At 42.4% G+C, this 22,663-nt stretch overlaps 1 protein-coding gene across 7 annotated transcripts in view; it reads left to right on the plus strand.

Moving 5' to 3' along the window:
• Positions 1–22,663, plus strand: part of RIPOR2 (RHO family interacting cell polarization regulator 2) — a 217,509-nt gene that overhangs the window by 97,009 nt on the left and 97,837 nt on the right. For 3 of the 7 annotated variants that reach the window (XM_060403424.1, XM_004019098.6, XM_060403425.1), the window contains exon 1: positions 9,957–10,070. The exons of the other annotated variants lie outside the window; for them this stretch is intronic. Coding sequence is in view for 2 of the 3 variants with exons in the window: in XM_004019098.6 (XP_004019147.3) it covers positions 10,010–10,070 (61 nt within the window). In the remaining variant the exon portion in view is untranslated. Of the gene's footprint in view, positions 1–9,956; positions 10,071–22,663 lie in introns of those variants that run through there. 7 annotated transcript variants of the gene reach the window in all.

Genomic DNA, 22,663 nt, shown 5'->3' on the forward strand with positions numbered 1-22,663 from the left:
ACAGCCTGGTCATGTATTCAGCCCTACACATTTGGTCTTCTGGATTCCCAGGAATATGTCAGAGCTTTTCAAGTCCTCTATAGCCATTTGTTTCCTGAGCACTTTTTCTCCTTAAGATTTTGGTTCACCTACTGGTTTCCCACAGTTCTTTCCATCACCCTGGGCTGCTTAATTATTCCCCAGTTGTCTCTGCTTGTTTTCAACAAACAGACCCAGGAAAGAGGCTGTTCACTCTGGGCGAATCTGAGTCAAATTAAATAAAGACAGTCTTGTAAATGGGGTCTTCCAGGGACCCAACAGACAAGTCAAATCATGACAATTTTCTGAGAAAAGGGCTAAAGAAGCTTGAAGCTGATTCCCTAAACACTCCAATGACTGCCAGTCTGCTGGTTTTCACTGTATTGTAGGCTCTTGGTTTTCAAGGCTACAACAGAGCTGGGGAAGGCAAATCCATCCAGAATTTCATTCAGCCTGTCCTTTAGACTCTGCCAGCACCTGTAGTAAGCAACCTTCAGTGTGGCTCCTACAGTTGAGAGATACCCCTAAAACTGGGAAAGGTGAACAGGAAGACTTCAAAGCCTCTGGGAGGAATGTCATCCAACAAGGCGGGTATACTCTCTTGCAACATGAAAATAGGAATATTGTTAAAATCATGTCTCTTTAGTCCCAGCTCCTTATCCATGCCATCCTGCAGTTAGGCACATTTTATGTGCATTTTTACAGTCAAAGTTACCCAAAGATAAGATTATTTCTGGCTCTGTGGGTTTTTTCACCTTCTTTTTCTTTTTTGATTCCAAACTCTCCTCACAGTTTCAATTCCTCTCTCATACTTTGTTCTTCTTTCTGTTTCTAAGACGCCTAATTGTTTCAGATTCCTCCCTGCTCTGAAGTTTTTGTACCTGAAAATTAAATATTCAGAAATACTTTCTGGAGGAGTGGGAAATTCTCCAGAAATGGGTACAGAGGGAAGATTGTGAAGCTCATCCTGTATTGAAATGAAAGCTCACATTGGATGATGACATTTTCCCATCAGTGTGACTTCCTCCTTTAAGCACTTCACATATGGTCATTTTTTTCTAAAACAGCAAATCATGCAGAAATGTTTAGTAAATAGCCAATCATTATAACTTAAATTCTTATACTACAAAATAATATCGTATAACATGTTGATTTTTACATGTTCAACACAACACACACGTAATCATTTATGCATTTACTTAAATGTTTCCCTCTGTGCCTAAAATATAGTAGATGTTCATTATCAATTTTTCAAATAGATAAATGGATGAATGAATTAATGAATGAAGGAATAAATGAATGAACACAGAAATGGGCAAGTAAAGAGTCTCAAAGCAAGGACATGACTTTGACATTTGCATACCTGGTACAGCACAAGGTAGATACCAATTGCTCAGAGTATAAAAGCTTTGCCATATTCTGAGCTCTGTTGTTAAACTTAGCCCATGATTGAAGTTGCTCAGGCATGTCCGACTCTTTGCGACCCCATGGACTATAGCCCACCAGGCTCCTCCATCCATGGGATTTTCTAGGCCAGAATACTGGATTGGGTTGCCATTTCCTTCTCCAGGGCATCTTCCCAACCTGGGAATCGAACCCAGGTCTCCCACATTGCAGGCAGATGCTTTACCGTCTGAGCCACGAGGGAATCCCAAGCTGTCACAAATAAGACTTGATTAAAATAGTTGGCTCACAGGATTCACACTATGAAAGTAAGCTTCATCCTCACTTTCGTTCTCTTCCTCAAATCCAATTATCAGAGCTGTTTGCCTCAGTCACTGAAATGCAAGGTCCTTTGGTTGTTGTTCCAGACTCACCTCTTACTGTTTAGTCAAAGCCACTCTCTATAACCTACACCTCAGTAAATTGACCAACCCTGAACACTGAGTTTTGCAAGCCTCAGTCTTTTTTTCCAGGATGGATTTGAAGGGGATCAGAATATATTGCTCCAAAATATGCCCCATTAGCATGAGGATTATTTCCGCATATGTGTGTGTTAGGTCGCTTGAGTCATGTCCAACACTTTGTGACTCTATGGACTGTAGCCTGCCAGGCTCCTCTGTCCATGGGGATTCTCCAAGCAAGAATACTGGAGTGGGTTGCCATGCCCTTCTCCAGCGTGATCCAACCCAGGTCTCCTGCATTGTAGGCTGATTCTCTACCATCTGAGCCACCAAGGAAGCCCCAACACCACCTGGGAAACCCTAAAAAAAGTATTTTTAGCTGAAGGGAATTCAGAAATAGCAGACACAGAAAGCAGAGCTTTCTCCCATTCTGCCTAAAAACAGGGCATAAATTTCCCTTTGTAAAGGTTTTCCCCTCTTCTATAGCAGGAAAAGGAAAATGACTCTTCATTAACTGAAGGTCACTTTTATCACCAGAGATGAGATGAGCCTGCATAGCATATCTTATTAAGCAATCCACGGGTAAAGAATCTGCCTGCAATGCAGAAGACACAGGAGACGCCAGTTCAATCTCTGGGTAGGAAAGATCCCCTGGAGGAGGAAATAGAAACCCACTCTAGTGTTCTTGCCTGAGAAATCCTATAGACAGAGGAGCCTGGTGGGCTACAGTCCAAGGGTTGTAAACAGTTGGACACAGCTGAGTGACTAAGCACGCACACACACATATCTATCATACATTTCCTAGTCTCTCTCTCACAGTTCACCTCCCCTAGGAGCTCCAACCTCCTCGCCTTCCTTTGTCTGGTCTTCCTTCTTCTAGTTGCTACTCCACAACTTACCACTCTTTGTTAAGATAGTATATAGCCCCCAGATCTAACCACTTCTTTGACATTTTAAGTTTTTTCTTATTAATTCCCCAGGCATATAAATATTAAGAAAATCTGTATGCCTCTTCTCTTGTTAAACTGTTTTTGTCAGTTTAGCTTATACATTTTGTTCATTTTGCCATTTTTGTCATTTATATAGTTAGATTCATATTTATATTTTTATGAGGCTTTCTTAGTCAACATGATGTTTTTGGAATGGATTCATATGGCTGCACGCGTCTGTAGGCCATTCATTCATTTTCCGCCTTAGCCAACACGTCATGCATATACATCTTCGCTCTCTAAGGTGAGCATTAACTTTGGGAACAAGGAGCATGTTTTCCAACACAGTGCTCTCAAGGCATTCTCAGTGGCATCTGTGGCTTGTTCTTTGAGATTGTTATCTGTCTTTTTCAAATGTCTGAACTGGAAAAGAAAAGACTGGGGAGACTGCCCAAAGGGCTATTGAGATTTTGTAGCGAACATGGTGGCTACTCACTTCCCATCCGCACTGAGGCCTCAGCCAGAGGAGTAGCCCTAAGCTGCCCTGTGAGAGATTACAACTGGGTGTGTGTGGTGTGCCATGTGCTATGTCAGTTCCTTTACATGAATTAGCCTTTGTAATCCTCAAAACAAGCCAAATGAGGAAGTGTGTTAGCTTGCTAGGGCTGCCATGACAAAGCACCCCAAGTTGGGTGGCTTACATAACCGAAGTTCATTGTTTCATGGTTTTGGAGGCTAGGAGTCTGAGACCAAGGCATCATCAGGGCCAGCTCCCTCTGAGGGAGGCAGGGAGAGCCTGCTCCGTAGCTTCTGGTGGTTGGCTGGCAGTCTTTGGCATTCCTTGACTTCTAGACCTCTGCCTTCCTCTTCACAGGTTGTTCTCTCTGTGTGCCTGTGTCCAAATCCCCCCTTTTTATAAGAACAGTTGGATTTTTAGGGGGGGCATCCAATTCAAGTATTACCTCATCTTCACCAGTTACATCTGCAATTATCCTATTTTCAAATAAGGTCACATTCTGAGGTACTGGGGTTAAGAACTTCAACATATGGATTTCAGTTGTGGGTGGGAGGTGAGGACCCAGTTAAATGCATAACAAGGAGATATTATTTTCTCCATCTGAAGATGAGGAGATAGGCTAAGAGAGATTATGCTCAACTTGCTGAAGTAGAATGGCTGGGGGCCCCAGGGTTGCTATGGTAACCTGCTGGTTCTGAGGTGGGAGAAAATGGAGGTGATGCAGATCCCCGAGAGCTACACGGATGCCTTGGTGACCCAGATCATTGTCAGTTACTCCATAAAGCTGTTTAGATGAGAGGCAATGGAATGAGCTTTAGTTAGTCCAGTATGCCACTCACTTAGCTATGCGCTCTTAGAAAAGTTATTTAAGCTTTCCTAAGCTTACAGATGGAACCAGAGATCAAATTGCCAACATCTGCTGGATCATGGAAAAAGCAAGAGAGTTCCAGAAAAACATCTATTTCTGCTTTATTGACTATGACAAAGCCTTTGACTGTGTGGATCACAGTAAACTGTGGACGATTCTGAAAGAGATGGGAATACCAGACCACCTGACCTGCCTCTTGAGAAACCTGTATGCAGGTCAGAAAGCAACAGTTAGAACTGGACATGGAACAACAGACTGGTTTCAAATAGGAAAAAGAGTACATCAAGGCTGTATATTGTCACCCTGCTTATTTAACTTCTATGCAGAGTACATTATGAGAAATGCTGGACTGGAAGAAGCACACGCTGGAATCAAGATTGCCAGGAGAAATATCAATAACCTCAGATATGCAGATGACATCACCCTTATGGCAGAAAGTGAAGAGGAACTAAAAAGCCTCTTGATGAAAGTGAAAGAGGAGAGTGAAAAAGTTGGCTTAAAGCTCAACGTTCAGAAAACGAAGATCATGGCATCTGGTCCCATCACTTCATGGGAAATAGATGGGGAAACAGTGGAAACAGTGTCAGACTTTATTTTTTGGGGCCCCAAAATCACTGCAGATGGTGACTGCAGCCATGAAATTAAAAGACACTTACTCCTTGGAAGAAAAGTTATGACCAACCTAGATAGCATATTCAAAAGCAGAGACATTACTTTGCCGACTAAGGTCCATCTAGTCAAGGCTATGGTTTTTCCAGTGGTCATGTATGGATGTGAGAGTTGGACTGTGAAGAAGGCTGAGTGCCGAAGAATTGATGCTTTTGAACTGTGATGTTGTAGAAGAATCTTGAGAGTCCCTTGGACTGCAAGGAGATCCAACCAGTCCATTCTGAAGGAGATCAGCCCTGGGTTTTCTTTGGAGGGAATGATGCTAAAGCTGAAACTCCAGTACTTTGGCCACCTCATGCTAAGAGTTGACTCATTGGAAAAGACTCTGATGCTGGGAGGGATTGGGGGCAGGAGGAGAAGGGGATGACAGAGGATGTGATGGCTGGATGGCATCACTGACTTGATGGACGTGAGTCTGAGTGAACTCCGGGAGTTGGTGATGGACAGGGAGGCCTGGCATACTGTGATTCATGGGGTCAACTGAGTGACTGAACTGAACTGAAGCTCACCTTGTGAGGGTGTGCAGATTAAAGGACATAGGACAATGGGTGAGAAATGTAGTGATCATCAAAACTGAAACCTGTCCTCTCATCCCAGCCACAATAAATGGAGCTCTGGTTTACATGCAGATTTCCTACATTTGGGGACCATTTTTTTGGATATAGTTTTAAAAAAAAAACACACACACATAACATAAATTTATCCTCTTAACAGTTTTTAAGTCCACATTTTAAGTCCACAATATGTACACCGTTGTGCAACAGATCTCTAGAACTTTTTCATCTTGCATGACTGAAACTATATCCATTGAACAACTTCTCATTTTCCTCTCTCCCTCAGCCCCTGGCAACTACCATTTTGCTTGCTGTTCTATGAATTTGACTCCTTTAGGTACATTGAATAAGGGGAACCATACAGTACTGGTATTTTTGTGACTGGCTTATTTCATTTAGCAAAATGTCCTCAAGGTTCATCCATTTTATAGCCTATAACAGGATTTCCATCTTTTTTAAGGCTGAATAATATTCCATTGTATGTATATGCCACATTTTCATAATCCATTCATCCATTAATGGACATTTAGATTACTTTCATATCTTGGCTATTGTGAATAGTGCTGCAATGAACATAGCAATACAAGCATCAATTCAAGATCTTGCTTTCAAATTTGGCGGGGAGGGGGCAGCGGTGGGGGCAGGGAGGGGGCAGCGGTGGGGGCGGGGAGGTAGTGGGGGGCAGGGCACAGTGTATGCCCAGGATTGGGCTTGCTGAATCATATGGTAATTCTATTTTTTAATTTTTTGAGGAACCCCCATACTGTATTCCATAGTGACTTCATCTTCCAATTCAAGCCCATTAATATGATTTAGGTAATTAATCACAATCCTTGACCCCAGAAAAGTCATTTGAATGGGAATTGGGGTGGAGGATGTAGTGGAAAGGTTAGAAAGAAAGGGAGAAGAAGTGATCTAGAGAAAGACTTCAGCTCCAGCTATCTGCCTGTCAGGGTATTTCTCAAGGTGGGAGGGGCACTGTTGGCATTTAGAGCTGGACAGGCCTTCCTCTCAAGCCACTATCCCATGCATTGCAGAAAGGTTACCAAGACATTAAATATCAGCCATACCCCTAGTCATTGTGCATCCGCAAACACTCACTATTTCCAAACTCACCCCAAGGATGGTCCCAGCCCCGGCTGAGCTCAGTTAGAGGTTCCTACAGGCCCCAGGCTACATATTCTCTTTGAAAACCCTATGGCAGCCAGCACAGGGGGAAGCCCACTGCTGGTGCTCAAAGGATATGGAGCAATGGGAACTGTCTTTAGCAACTCTTTAGTGATGGGGATCCAAAATGGTACAGCTACTTTGGAAGACAATTTGGCAGTTTCATACAAAACTCAACATGCTTTTACCATAGCGCTATGCCATGCTAAGTTGTGTCTGACTCTGCATGCCTATGGAGCCTGCCAGCCTCCTCAGTCCATGGGATTCTCCAGGCAAGAGTACTGGAGTGGGTTGCCATTTCCTTCTCCAAGGGATCTTCCTGACCCAGGTATCAAACTCACGTCTCATGTCTCCTGCATAGGCAGGCAGGTTCTTTACCACTAGCGCCACCTGGGAAGCCATTTTTACCGTACAATAAGTAATCCCACTCCTTTTTATGCACTCAAAGGAGTTGAAAATTTATGTCCACACAAAAACCTGCACATAGATATTTATATCAGCTTTGTTCATGATTGCCTAAAATTGGAAGCAACCAAGGTATCCTTCTGTAGGTGAATAGATAAATAAGCTGTGTTACATCAACAATGGAATATTATTCAGTCTTAAGAAAGGAGGGATTCCCTGGTAGCTCAACTGGTAGAGAATCTGCCTGCAATGCAGAAGACTCCAGTTCAACTCCTGGGTCGAGAAGATCCACTGGAGGAGGGATAGGCTACCCACTCTAGTATTCTTGGGCTTCCCTGGTGGCTCAACTGATAAAGAATCCACCTGTAATGCTGGAGACCTGGGTTCGATCTCTGGGTTAGAAAAATCCCTTGGAGAAGGGAACAGCTACCTACTCCAGTATTCTGGCCTGGAGAATTCCATGGACTGTATAGTCCATAAGGTAGCAAAAAGTTGGACAAGACTGAGCGACTTTCAGTTTCACTTTCAAGAAGAAACGAGCTATCACGCCATGAAAAGGAGGAAACTTAAATGCATACTACTACGACAAACATAGACAGTGTATTAAAAAGCAGAGACATCACTTTGCCAACAAAGGTCCATATAGTCAAAGCTATGGTTTTTCCAGTAATCCTGTACAGATGTGAGAGTTGGACCATAAAGAAGGCTGAGTGCCAAAGAATTGATGCTTTCATATTGTGGTGCTGAAGAAGACTCTTGAGAGTCCTTTAGACAGCAAGGAGATCAAACCAGTCCATCCTAAAGGAAATCAACCCTGAATATTCATTGGAAGGACTGATGCTGAAGCTCCAATACTTTGCCCACCTGATGTGAAGAGCAGACTCATTGGAAAAGACCCTGATGCTAGGAAAGATTGAGGGCAAGATGAGAAGGAGGGGGTCAGAGAATGAGATGATTGGATGGCATCAGCGACTCAATGGACATGAGTTTGTGCAAACTCAGGGATATAGTGTAGGACAGGGAAGCCTGTTGTGCTGCAGTTCATGGGGTCACAAAGAGTCAGACACGACTTAGTGACTGAACAACAACAACTAGGTGAAAGAAGCCAATTTGAAAAGTGTACGTTTTGTATGATTCCAGCTATGACATTCCAGAACAGGCACAACTATGGAGACAGTAAAAAGATCAATGGTTGCCAGGGGTTGTGGTAGGGAGGGATAAATAAGCAAAGCAAGGGGATTTTTAAGGCAGAAAAACTACTTTGTATGAGACTATAATGGTGGATACATGTCACTATATAATTGTCCAAGCCCAGAGTGTATATGCTGCTGCTACTGCTGCTAAGTCGCTTCAGTCGTGTCCAACTCTGTGTGATCCCATGGACTGCAGCCCACCAGGCTCCTCCATCCATGGGATTTTCCAGGCAAGAGTACTGGAGTGGGTTGCCATTGCCTTCTCCGCATAGTGTATGTACAACACCAAGAATGAACCTTGCTGCTGCTGCCAAGTCACTTCAATCATGTCCGACTCTGTGCGACCCCATAGACGGCAGCCTAGCAGGCTCCTCCGTCCCTGGGATTCTCCAGGCAAGAACACTGGACTCGGTTGCCATTTCCTTCTCCAATGCATGAAAGTGAAAAGTGAAAGTGAAGTTGCTCAGTCATGTCCGATTCTTTGCGACCCCATGGATTGCAGCCTACCAGGCTCCTCCGTCCATGGGATTTTCCAGGCAAGAGTACTGGAGTGGGGTGCCATTGCCTTCTCCAAAGAATGAAAAGATTGTAAAGCTTGGACTCTGGGTGATGATGATTTATCAGTGTAGGTTCATTAGCTGTAACACACATACCACTCTGGGAGGGAGGGGGATATGGGGAGCGGTGGCGGTGGAGTGGGGTTTGATAATGAGGGGGGGGCTATGTCTGGGGGAAAGCAGGGGATTATGGGAAATTGCTATTACTTCCTCTCAGTTTTGCTATGAATCTAAAACTGCTCTAGAAAACAAAGTCTGTTAATATATATGTACATATTTTTAAAACCCTACTCAGTAAACAGAATTGCTAGAAGTAAACACCTTGGGCCAATAACTGCCCTCCATCATCTCTATTTGCATTTTCCGAGCTTCTGACACCTGAGGGGAGAGGGCTGAGAAACCCCTAGTGAAGTTGCAGTTCACTCAGATTTGTGTTTGAACAGCAGTATAGAATTTAGCACACTTTGGGTGTTTCCATATGGTGATGCCAACCACTGGTACTCACGTGACAGCTCAGAGGTTACTCCTCATTCTGGGAGGAACTGCCTTCTGAGTTACATTTTCTACTTTCTGCTTTAGTGGTAAGTCTGAAGTATCAGACTGAGTCAGTGTTATTAAATGGAAGTTTTTTGATCCAAACAATTTACCAAAGATGAACTGAGTCATTAAGAGTCTACATGTGCATTAAATTTGGTTTAAGTTTTGGAAAGTTTCTAATCCTCAAATTTTGTTACAAAAAAGAAAAATGCAACTATTACTGACTAAAAGAAAAGCTCTGTCCCTCCAAACGCCTGCGTAGGTCTAACAGAGAGGCTTGCTTTCCTTACAGATAAATTGTCACTGAAGCAAAACTGAGAGAGGAGAAATGTGAGCCCCCTCTCTTTCAACACTACCCATTGTGTTTAAATTCACAAGTTGGAAAGTTAAACGCCTACCTTCCTCTTTAAGAAAATATGAAAGTTGTTGCTAGAAAATAAAATTCATTGCCCTCAGACTTGAAGTGTTATCTGTGTTCAGCTTCAACCGGATCTGCAGCCCCCTTCCAAAAAAAAAAAAAAAGAGAGAGAGAGAATTCTTTCTTGTCAGTGGTGAAAATCACCCCACCTGGAATGCACTTTTCAAAAGGTTCTCGAAGCCTATTCATATGAATGAAGCTGCTTTCTCAAGGGCAGAGGCGGAAGCTGCCCTCTTGGGGCGCTTAGGCAACCTGGGGAAGGGAAACCGCCTCTGGGGCCAGTGAGGCTGCCGGGGCTACGTGCAGGCTGCAACGCTGACCGCCATCTCCAAGATGCAGTACCTGGACCCCGAGGAGCTGCTGATGGATGAAGAGGATGATGTTTTTGGTGAAGGTAAACATGTCTTTCTGGCAGGAGCCTTTCTGATCGACTGCTTAGCTCTGACACTGTTGGAAACTTTGAAACAACTTGGGTAAGGAACTGGAGGACTTTGACAGCATCCCGGATGGGATGATACCCCAGGAGTGCAGCGCAAAACTGGGACAAAGGAATTTAATGGGTCTTTCAAATGCTTTTTTTTTTTTTTTTTTTGAAACTGATGAAAGGTTCAGTTTAGGGTAAAAAATAGTGCTGATATCCCTTTGTCCCTCTTCTGTGCTCTCTTGTCTAACACCTAAGGGAAGGAAGTCTGTCTCCCTGCTCAGCACACAGCAGGAGTGGTTGGACTGATGGGAATGTTCTCCACGGTGCCACGCTGCTTAGCTCTGCACTACACCCGGCTGCCTCTGTTCTCTCTTTGCCTTTGGATCTTTCCCTCTCTCACTCTGCCTGGCACCCTGGTACCCCAGATCTGTCAGTTGCCTCTCCCTTGACCTCTCCTTCTAGGCTGGGAGGTGGCAGCCTTACTAGTTTCTGACACCCACTACACTGCCTGGGTTTCCCTAGGTAGACCTATGTGGTGGAGTTTGACATTAAAGGTTGCAAATTGAAATGGCTAACCTTGTAATCTACAGATTCCTTGTTCAACTGCAGCTTATAAGATTGGGCTGCAGGCAAGAGCTTTTCAAGAATTTGGAACTGTCAAATTAATGGTTATCTGGATTCAGGGACCTCATAAATTCATTTTTATTCACAAGAACCATATCTGGTATTACCCTATCAAGTCATTTTTTTAAAGGAGCTCTGGTAAAAATTTTTGCAGTTACCCAAGTAGTTCAAGTTTATTGAAGACAAATGAAAGAGTATAGCACAGTGATCTAATCATCTAGGATGCAACCATTATTGATGTCTGTCTTTACATTACTTTGTTGTAGCCTCAGAAATATTTAAAACCATATATATATATATATTTTTTTTTAATCACAATTTAAGACAGCTTAAAGAATATCTCCCCGAACTTCGTTGCTGTTTGCCACATTCTCAGACTGTTGCTTTACTTGGATGACAGGTAGAGCCACTCTGACTTGAAGCTTGCTCTCAGGCTCCATTCCTCAGCTTTCACTTCTGCTTACAGATGTTTTCTCTGTGTATACATACTTAGATATTTACCCCCTTCAGGAATTAGAACATGTTTACAACTAGGAAGATAAGCCTAAATCGGACGATTTGGTAGTTATCTACCCAACCTTCAAAACACCAAGCCACAATTTCTCCTTTGCTTCAAAGGGAGATGGTAAAGCGGCTTCCTACAATGCGAGAGACTTGGGTTCGATCCCTGGGTCGGGAAGGTCCCCTGGAGAAGACAATGGCAACCCACTCCAGTATTCTTGCCTGGAAAATCCCATGGGCGGAGGAGCCTGGTAGGCTATAGTTCATGGGGTCGCAGAGTCGGACACGACTGAGCGACTTCACGACTCGTGTCTGACTCTTTGCAGTAGTGAAGTCGCTCAGTTGTGTCCGACTCTTTGCGACCCGTGGACTGTAGCCCACCAAGCTCCTCCATCCATGGGATTCTCCAGGCAAGAATACTAGAGTGGATTGCCATTTCCTTCTCCAGGGGATCTTCCCGACCCAGGGATCAAACCCAGGTCTCCCACACTGCAGACAGACGCTTTAACCTCTGCACCACCAGGGAAGCTACTACTACGACAGTGCTAAAGAGCGCCACCTATAGACAGATGCAACCACTGCAGTATAAATTACTAAGGCCACCTGATGCGACAACTGACTCATTTGAAAAGATCCTGATGCTGGGAAAGATTGAAAGCGGGAGGAGAAGCGGATGACAGAGGATGAGATGGTTAGATGTCATCACCGACTCAATGGACATGAGCTTACTCCTGGAGTAAGCTCCTGGAGTTGGTGATGGACAGGGAAGCTTGGCATGCTGCAGTCCATGGGATCACAAAGAGTCGGACACGACTGAGTGGTTGAACTGAACTGATAGATTAAGTGGCCCCTCTCCGAAGGGCTTCCCAGGTGGCACAGTGGTAAAGAATCTGCCAACCAGTACAGGAGAGGCAAGAGACAAGCGTTCAATCCCTGAATGGGGAAGAGGCCCTGGAGTAGGAAATGGCAACCAATTCCAGTATTCTTGCCTGAAAAATTCCATGAACAGAGGAGCCTGGCGGGCTACAGTCCATGGAGTCACAAAGAGTCAGACACAACTGAGCATGTGAGCACTCTGAAAATTAAGACCTCAATGAAGCAGGAATTGAGGAGCCTGTAAGATCTTTCTCCTGAGCAGTCATGATTATCAAGGTGATGATTTCAACCTCAACAGGCACTGTAAAGAGTCAAGTTGGGAGTCAGACAAGATTCCGATTCAAACTCTCATTTTGCTTCTTATTACCTATGTGGTTTAAACAAGGTAATTGCTAAACTAAACCTCTGTTTCCTCAGTGGGGAGATGGAACAATAATACCTATTGGGTTGTACAAATTACCTTCATAATAGATTCATAATATTTGCATGGTGCTTCACAGGTGATATACTTTATACTTTTCCAGACTGATTTTCTCATTTAACTTAATCTCTGCAGATTAGAGAGAGAATCCTTACAATTCCTGTATCTAGCATATTTTTATCCAGCTTTTGGAGTCATGGATCATGTTTGCCTAGCTTGTCTGGGTAGTTCCTTCATTTTAAGTAAGCTCCCTGCAGAATATTAGTCAAGAGCTTCGTCTCCAGACCTACACTGCCTGAGCTCTGCCACTTAATTTACTCTGTGATTTTAAGCTGGTTACTCTACTTCTCTGTGTCTCAGTTTACTCACTGTAAAATGGACTACAAACTTCCTAGGGTGGTATATGGATTAAATATTATTAATATTTAAGAAGGTGCTAAGCACTCAGTTCAGTTCAGTTCAGTCGCTCAGTCGTGTCCGACTCTTTGTGACCCCATGAATCACAGCACGCCAGGCCTCCCTGTCCATCACCAACTCCCAGAGTTCACTCAGACTCACGTCCATCGAGTCAGTGATGCCATCCAGCCATCTCATCCTCTGTCATCCCCTTCTCCTCCTGCCCCCATCCCTCCCATCAACAGGGTCTTTTCCAATAAGTCAACTCTAATTCACAAAAATGGGTTCCTAGAATAGGTCAGAAAGTGATGTATAAAAGGAATTCTATACAGAGTTTTTTTCCATGTCTGGTTAACGTAGTGTCTGATTAGCCCTTCACGTTCTTCTGTGCATGGTATTCCCCAGGCAAGAATACTGGAGTGGGTTGCCATTCCCTTTTCCAAGTATATTCAAAACAGGACTTATCACAGAAAAATTGGTTTATAAACCTCTTTTCAGAGGTATGATAGGGTGGAAGCACCAATAGACAAGGGATTAGAAGCCTGGATTATAGTCCTGCTCCTGCTGTTTTGCAGATGTAGGAGCTTAGGCAAGTCACTTAACCTTGTTGAGCCTCATTTTTCACCTACAGTAAAAGAGTTGATTACATATTCTCTTGGATCTCATTTGAAAAGCTCCAGCATTCTATTACGTCATCTTTTCTGCACAGTGGCATCTACCTAGAGGAATTCAAGCTGCTTGGAGGCTTCCTCCATGCTTTTGGCTCACTTAAACATGCCTAAGAAAGCAGAAAGCTTTTGGTCCAATCAGTTTCCTCTAACATAAAGGAAGGAAGAGGCCTAGGAGCTTGTTACTAAGGCAACTGTATTTCCTTGTAATGGATACACTTTTAAAGGACCCTTTCCCCCTAAAGAAACACACATTTAGGATTTTGGTCCATTTGATTGAAAGTATATATAATTCATTTAGATTTATGGACCACAGAAAGATCTGGGAAGAAAAAACGTGAGTTGTGCTCACAATATGTTTTTAACTGCTTTTCTGAGATCCTGTTTGCTTCAGCTTTTGTTTTCTGTGGTTAAAGAAAATGTTAAAGTTCACGTAATTAAGAACCATTGGTGTGTAACTTTGCTCTTGTTCTAGGAAAGAGTTGCATATGGTTAGTGAGAAAGAAAGAAGCAGTCACCCACCTACCCACCAGAAACCTCAGTATTTGTTTCTCTCACTCCTTCCCTCTTTCTCTCTCTCTCTTACACACACACACACACACACACACACACACACACACTCACACACAGGTTGGCTTTCCAACCATCGTCATGCTATTTAGAAAATGGTTCCAATCAGGTAGGCTGTGTTCTTTGCTGGGAGAATGATTGATTTGATTACCATGCTATTGAAAAACCAATAATTGGAATTAGAGAGCTCCTTTCTCATTATTGTTTCAAGCATATCAAATTAAAGAGGGCTTTCATCTGTTTTGTCACTGTGCCTTCTTGACAGGCAGTCTGGTGTATGTTAGTAGAAAGAACTGGATGGATAATAATAGTAGTGATAACTGTAACAATTATGATGGTGATAATAATAATAGAAAAAAAAGTGTTGTGCACAGTGGAGGCCCTTGGCCGGCTTTCAAGGACAGAACAGGATTCGTGTGTGGGAATAAACAGTTCTTCAGGTGGTGGTCTACCAGTAGCTCAGCAGCCAAAATTACTCCTTGGCACAAGTCAAAGTTGCAGTTCTTCTTTCCTTAGAACCACAAGCTTTCCCTGCCTTTGTTTTCACCCCTCTGTTGTCAAGTGCAGTGATGAGAATAATAAAACCACCACCAGTTCACAGTCATCTGTGGAAAGTATTTCTCAAACTTATATATTTCCTGAACACTTACATGCCTGTTAGGATCTTGCTTCTGGAAAGACCACTGGAACCTGCAGTGTGTTTGCCAGACCTGCAGATGTTCTGGTACAATGAAGCACAGCATAGGATTACAGTGTCTAGGGAGGTTGTATCAAACTCTCCAAAGGAGAATGCTCCCAGATGGAGATAAACTGGCAGAAGGGAGTCCACTCGACAGATAGCTGCTTGTCGGTCTTAAAGAGATCAAGAGATGCTTGGGGAAAAAAATGCTACACAGTTTTGAACCAAAGCTCTCTCCTTTCCTCAAGCCAATTAAGCCAACATTTTTTCCCCCTTTCAAAAGTAACTTCAAAAAAGTTTGTCAAAAAGAGAATTCTAAGTAGAATAGATGCCCACTTTGTCTTTCTTTGTAAACTGCTTATGAAGCCAAAGTACATTTTTTTAAAAAAAAATAAGTTAACAGTTATGCAACCTGTTGTAATCTGGCATGTTTTGATATTGTTTACTGAATTACATTTTCCCTTTCCAAAATTGAAAGAAGAAAAGGAAGAAGGAAAGAAGAAAGGAAGGAAGAAGAGATTAAATAAGTTTATGTACAAAACCAATAGATTCTGAAAGTTCAGGCTGGTTTAGTCAAACCCTTTATGGGGAAAGTGTTGAGAAAGAGAACATAAAGTGTATGTGCCTTGGCTAAACAGAGTTAGACTTTTTTGTTTGATTATGCCACATTTCATAGTTATAAATATAATAATTGTAATTTGGCTGTGTTAGTCCTTTTTCAAAAATACTCGTATCTGGGGTTCTCAAATGAAACCCAAGTAAGGGATTGAAGAAGGAGCAGGAAGAGTCTACCGTACTTTCCTGGGCTGAAAAAAGTTGATCATTCTTTACTTTTGCAGTTTGCTAGATCGCTTGGATCAATTTCCATTCTCGGACTCCTAGAGAAATGCTTCAGTTGGAAGTCGTTTTCCCTACTTTATTTGTCACAGAGGCCGAAGCAGACACAGACCTCCCCACAATTATTCATGCCTGTGTGACCTATGCCTTGGATTACTACAAAACATTCCCTTCCCAGAGATGTCTAGGAAGCTTGCTTTGGCTGGTGCCAAAGAGATGGTGTCATTTCAGGGGCACAAACTAAAATAGCACATTGCACTAAAGCGATGCAGGCTGTCTTAGCCACCAGTCCACCCCTTGATTTACGGCCCCTAGTGACCTCTGGGTGACCTACTTAGATCAGGCCAAAGCCAAAAAGGGGCCCAGTGTCACAAATAAAGTACTTAAAGTGCTCATTTAATAATTTTATGAGCAGCCAGTAAAGTCTTTTCAGGAACGGTATGAGATAGCCTTGAGTATATCTTCTATAGGACTTGAGTTGAAATACAAATATATGCATAACCACTGTTTGTGTGTCGGGGGAAAGTTAAAAAAAGAAAAAAGAAATGTGTACTTGTTATGACCAAAGCAGTGAAATAAATTGGGAGAATTGCCCTTGCTCCTTGATAAGAATTACTTCACTCCTGAAGTCAGCATATTTTTTATAAAGAGATGTGCTATATCCAGTTACCTATGCCTCACATGTTTTCCTGTGCTTAGCGAATATCAGCTCATTCCACTTCTCATTTAATTTTAGATGGCTAAGTTTGGTCTATGAATTGTTTACCAAACAGTGGTGACATTGAATGAAAAGGTTTGCAATTCAGTTGGTTTTAGAAGAGATTTTAAAGACGGAAAAGTATTAGTTGAATCAAGTTGAAATTATTTCAAGTATCTGAAGGACAGGGAAGAAGGGAAAAATGATAGTGACTGGTCCCAGCAAGCAAAAATAGAAAGAAGAAAATGAAAATACCCCACTGCAGGGGCTGGTAGGGTTTTGAACATGCATGTACTTCCTTGACAGAATGTTCCAGGCTGCATTGGAGTTGGAGGCTGGTTTCTGGGGAGCTGAAATGTGGATGTGCCTGACTGACCAGAAGGGTCATGATTCCATAACATGTGTACGATCCATAGTGAAGGGATTTGGCAAGAATCTGAAGTGTTTGATCCCTGTTGATAGACAAACCAGGTCATAAGCTGAAAAACCACTGCACTTTGTGCTGTGTAGACAAAGCCTATCTCATCACTTAGCAAGAATTTCCCTTCAAGAAAAATAGAACAATTTACTTGATCACTTTTAGATATTTTTAAGAGAAATATTTTGACATATATGCTGGGATAACGATCACAAAGCAGGTATAATGGCCAGTTTCACTCCAGAAGGCAAATTCATGATAATTTATACTATCATCATTCTTTCACGTGTGGACTTTCCATAGCTTACACTTTTCATGCCTTAACCTGCTAAACAGAGGCTTCAGGCAGAAGACATTTAAGATCAGTTATGGATACAAAGTAAAAGTTTTAGGTGTTAAACTGTGAAAGTAAGGAAAATGTGAACTTTTGGCAGGGTGACTTGTCTATTTTCCCAACTGTTGCTCATTTGCTAAGTTGTATCTGACCCTTTGCAACCCCATGAACTGCAGCACACCAGGCTCCCCTGTCCATCACTAACTCCCAGAGCTTGCTCAAACTCATGTCCATTGAGTCGCTGATACCATCCAACCATCTTATCCTCTGTCACCCCCTTCTCATGCCCTAATCATTCCCAGCATCAGGGTCTTTTCTAATGAGTTGGCTCTTCTCATCAGGCAGCGAAAATATTGGAGCTTCAGCTTCAGCATCAGTCCTTCCAATGAATATTCAGGATTGATTTCCTTTAGGATTGACTGGTTTGATCTCCTTATTGTCCTAGGGACTCTCAAGAGTCCTCTCCAGCATCACAATTCGAAAGCATTAATTCTTTGGCCTTCAGCCTTCTTTATGGTCTCACGTCTGTTCAAGATTACTAGAAAAACCATTTGTTGTTTAGTCATTCAGTTGTGTCCAACTCTTTGTGACCCCATGGACTGCAGCACGCCAATCTTCCCAATCCTTTACCATCTCCAAGAGCTTGCTGAAACTCATATCCATTGAGTCAGTGATGCCATCCAGCCATCTAACTTTAACTATATGGACCTTTGTCAGCAAAGTAATATGCTCTCTAGGTTTGTCATAGCTATTCTTCCCAGGAGCGAAAGTCTTTTAATTTTGTGGCTGCAGTCACCATCTGCAGTGATTTTGGAGCCCAAGAAAATAAAGTCTGTTACTGTTTCCATTGTTTCCCCATCTATTTGCCATGAAGTGAATGGGACTGGATGCCATGAACTTAGTTTTCTGAATGTTAAGTTTAAGCCAGTTTTTCTACTTTCCTCTTTCACTCTCATCAAGAGGCTTTTTATTTCCTCTTCACTTTCTGCCATAAGGGTGGTGTCGTCTGACTATCTGAGGTTGTTGATATTTCTCCCAGCAATCTTGATTCCAGTTTGTGATTCATCCAGCCCTGAATTTCACATGATGCACTCTGCATATAAATTAAATAAACAGGGTGACAATATACAGCCTTGACATAGTCCTTTCCCAATTTTGAACCAGTTCCAACTGAGGGAGAGAGAAAACACTGGGTCAAGCTTTGTAAAGATTGTCATTAATAGATAACCTGGTAAACATAGAAAAGATCTTCTGCTGTATTAGGAGGCTTAACCCTGTGAAATAATTATTTCTAAATAAAATAAAGAGAAGAAAGAACAAGTTGCTGCTTTCTGGAAAGTGACGAAGTTGCGGTGTCATCTTTTCACTGCAGATCTTTCCTTCTTAGTCTTTGGATCATTGGTTAAAAGTTTAAATATTTGTGCTATACAACTCAAACAGCGACAGGAGAACACCAGCTGGTCTCTTCTGCCTCTTGACGTCATTCTAAAGTGTCCATTCAGTGTAAGAAATAATGAGCTGAGAAACAGGAAGAAAATAATTCGACTTTCAGATCACAGATTGAGTCAGCTGGCTGAGCAGTTGAAGATAATTTTTTTTCTATCTAAATTAGCATTTGGGAAACTCTGAGAGGGAGCAAATATGAAAGCATGTTCTGTGGTGGGATTTTCTTTGCTATTTATAACAGCGCCATGAACTGATAGAATGGCGTTTGAAAAAAAGTGTGTCAAAGAATCAAATACGCAGATACAATTTGTAGAAGGCACCTTTCACCACTTTTAGATAAATTATATGGACTGAAATATTATGAAAAACAACTTCTCTCCCTTCAACTTCTGGTTTACATGCCAAAGGTTATCAAGACGAGACATTTCTCAGCCCCCTATTAATCTCCATTAGCATCTCTAAAGACTAAACAATCAATGATAATTTAGAGTCTTAATGTAAAGCAGGATAAAAAGCTTTTTCAGGAAACATTGCTGTTTTGAATGGCCTGTGCTCTACAGTCTGAGTAAAAACCATATGCTTGCTCTGCACACAGTTTCCATAGGAGGACACAGGGCTGTACTGAGTGCTTCACATGCAAAAATTCTAGAGCCACCCATGTTTAATAAATCTTTGATGATTTTTTTTTTAACCACTCAGATTTCCAAACTGAGGGAAGGTAGCAGGGCTGAAAGAACCAAATATCTGTACTCAAAACACCTAAGTCAACCTGATAGCAGTTTGACTTTAGGCAAGCTACCTAACCCCTCAGAGGTTTCACTTCCCTTCTTCCACTTGAAGATGATGATAATTATAGTGATGATGATGGGGGATGGTGGTCACCTGCCCCCCAAATCGCTTAATATTAATGGAGATAATGTCTGAGACCATGGGAAGCCAGTAAGGGCTTCCTGGTTAGTTACATTACTAATTTAATGTCGGTTGGTTTTTCATTGTGATTTTCATAGCTGTCCCACTCTCCCAAGTCTATACAATCTCCCTCTTCTACTCTTGGCCTGTGATCAACAAAGACACTAGCTGATGAGAGCAGAGCTATGGAGACTGCTCACGACAAATGCTTCCCTGGGAATAGAAAGGTGCGTCTGGCTTATGAATTAACAAGCCTGACTGCTTGCTATCTGACCTCCACCATATGACCAAGGCAGGGCTCAGAATAACCCCATCAGACAGAATAAGTACATGATTTCCTACCTTTTTTTATTTTTGGTGGGAGGGACTAACCAATCTGGTCTCCCTCTAAAAATTCTTAGAGTTTTAAAATAAGCTATGGCAGTTTTCTTGTGGAGAGAGTCCCCTTTGCCTCAGTCAGGAATGCAGGAGGTGAAGAATCATATCTTCAACATTATCTTTACAATACACAGGCCCTTTCTCCAGGGTAAATATTTACCTGCAGTAAACATACCCCAGTTACTGCCTCCCCATCACTTTACAGAGTACTTTTTAAAAAGTAACTTGATAAAGGCTGGGCTTTCTATATTTGTTAAACTGTTTCTAATTTAAAGATGACACTTATTGAAACTTGCATTATGTATATGTTAAGAGCATTTTAGGATGGTAATTAAGATTCTAAACAAGCCTCTACAACATTTCCTCTAGTGGTGTTTTGCTTTGTTTTTACTTCCATTGCTGTTTAAAGATATTTTTCAGTGGTAAAACCTCCTGGAGAAAAGCATAGTCATCTGTTTGCATATAAATTAAGCGCATGCTCAGTCATGTCCAATTCTTTGCGACCCCATGGACTGTAGCCCACCAGGCTCCTTCTATCCATAGGATTTTCCAGGCAAGAGTACTGGAGTGGCTTTCCATTTCCTCCTCCAGGGGAACTTCCTGACCCAGGAATTGAACTCATGTCTCCTGTGTCTCCTGTGAATTCTTTACCACTGAGCCACCTGGGAAGCCCCTGTGTTTACAGAAAGACAAACATTAGTTCAATTGTTTAATATTAATAATTATACTTCATGGAATAGAAAGTACATTAATAGGATCTACCCACTGTGAATTAATCACCAAATCTTTATTGAGTACCACTCAGAAAGAGTTAGGACAAGGGGACAGGACTGGTCAGGCTGGAAATGGCCCCAGCTATAGGAGGGCAGACTGAAAAGCGGTCAGCCCAGATCCTCCCCACTCCTGGAAAGACAACCACTGGTGGCTCAAAAGCATTGTCTTCTATTTGAGAAAAGGCAACATATCTTGTCATTTATGTTATGAACTACAGTGCAGAAGACAGGAAGAGCCCTGCATGTCTTCCTAACATCAATGATACACCCAAAAGGCGGACGTTTATGCCTTTATAAGCTGCTGGGCAACGTTGAAAACAGCACATAGCAAGTCAGTAGCTCATTACCCACCCCTTGACCTGAGCAGGAGTTGGCAAACCATGGCCTGCAGGCCATACACAGCCCACTGCCTGTTTCTGCCCAGCCTGCAAGATGGCAATGGTTTTTACAGACAAGCATTTGTAATCAGTTTGATAATCAGGAACATTGACCTTCAACTCCAGTTAAGCAAGATATTATCACTAAGAAAAAGAATTCCATTCTTCTCCTTAGTCGACTGTGTGTGTGTTAGTCACTCAGTCGTGTCTAACTCTTTGCAACCATATGGACTATAACCCCCAGGCTCCTCTGTCCATGGAATTTTCCAGACAAAAATATTGGAGTGGATTGCCATTCCCTTCTCCAGGGGATCATCCTGACCCAGGGATTGAACCTGGGTCTCCTGCATTGCAGACAGATTCTTTACCATCTGAGCCACCAGGGAAGTCCCTTAGTGGACTGGTATTACCATAAGTGCTCAATTATTACACAAAGTGCTCAATTATTATATTTTGAATTTTGCCCATATAAAATGTGAGATTTGGTTTCCTCTCTTGTTGTATGTATGTAAACAATTTCCTCATTTTTTACATCTTGGCTCCCAAAGCCTAAAATATTTACTTTCTGAGTCTTTACAGAAAAAGCCTACTGACCACTGGTTTAAGTCATCAGGTTCCATCATTTTGCCTCTTGAGGTCATTGAGAGTTTCTTAACCATTTCTCCCACCAGCTCTTCCCCTTTTCATGTCTGCTGAGAAAGTTCTATCATTTTCAAATCCCTTTTAAGAGGAGATTTGTTCCCTCTTAGATATTCTTTTTATGAGAACACATGTCCCTCAAATTACATTGCTGCTGTAACATCAGCTGGGTTTAAGACAAAACCAAAGACAGGAAATGCAGGGTGGGAGAGGGTAGAAACAGTAGCATCCATCAAGTAAGGAGAGAGACAGAGGAGGACTAAGGGCCTATTCTCCGTTAGGTGAAAGAAGGTAACAGTCAGGAGGCGTCCAGGGCTCCCTGACTTACACCGCTGCATCACCTCAAGGCACTGTCCTCTTCATCTGACTCTTTGGGTTTTTCATCCCTGAGATCTGAAATCCTTGGACCTCCTTGTAAGAGATGGTTGATGCACAAACATGATCAGTGCCATCTTCTTGGCTCTTCCACACATGTCAGCCCAAGTCTCCCAATTCATCAAGGAGTGATAGTGCCAGACCCTGGGGCATCATTCAAAGAAACCACAAATTGGAAATATAACCCCCTTTACATTAGGAGATTAGATGGGATTAGCAGAACTTTGATCATCCTCAAAACAGTGCTGGCTCTTGCCCACTGCCCTCTTCTGTAAGGCAGATCTGCCGGTGTCCACACAGCCTGCATGTTAATTTGAGGACAAGGAAGCCTTTTCAAAACAGGCATAAAAGAGAGAGTGAAAAACACCACCCCACACACCCTTGCACGTTTGGTAGGCCACTTGGCTCCTAGTTGCTAAGCATTGAGAGGAGCTGGAATGTTCAGCACTATTAGACATCTCTGAGCAGTTCTAACTTGCTGGAGGGGAAAAATATATTACTGTTAAAAAGAGTTTGGGGGCCATTATGCACTGTCAATGAGACTGTAAAGTGGTGCAGCCACTATGGAAAGCAAGTGTAATTCCTCAGAAAATTACAAGTAGAGTTAATATATGATCTAGCAATTCCACCTCTGGCCTTGTACCC

This window comes from Ovis aries, chromosome 20, assembly GCF_016772045.2.
Source record: "Ovis aries strain OAR_USU_Benz2616 breed Rambouillet chromosome 20, ARS-UI_Ramb_v3.0, whole genome shotgun sequence".
In the NCBI taxonomy this organism is placed as follows: Eukaryota; Metazoa; Chordata; class Mammalia; order Artiodactyla; family Bovidae; genus Ovis; species Ovis aries.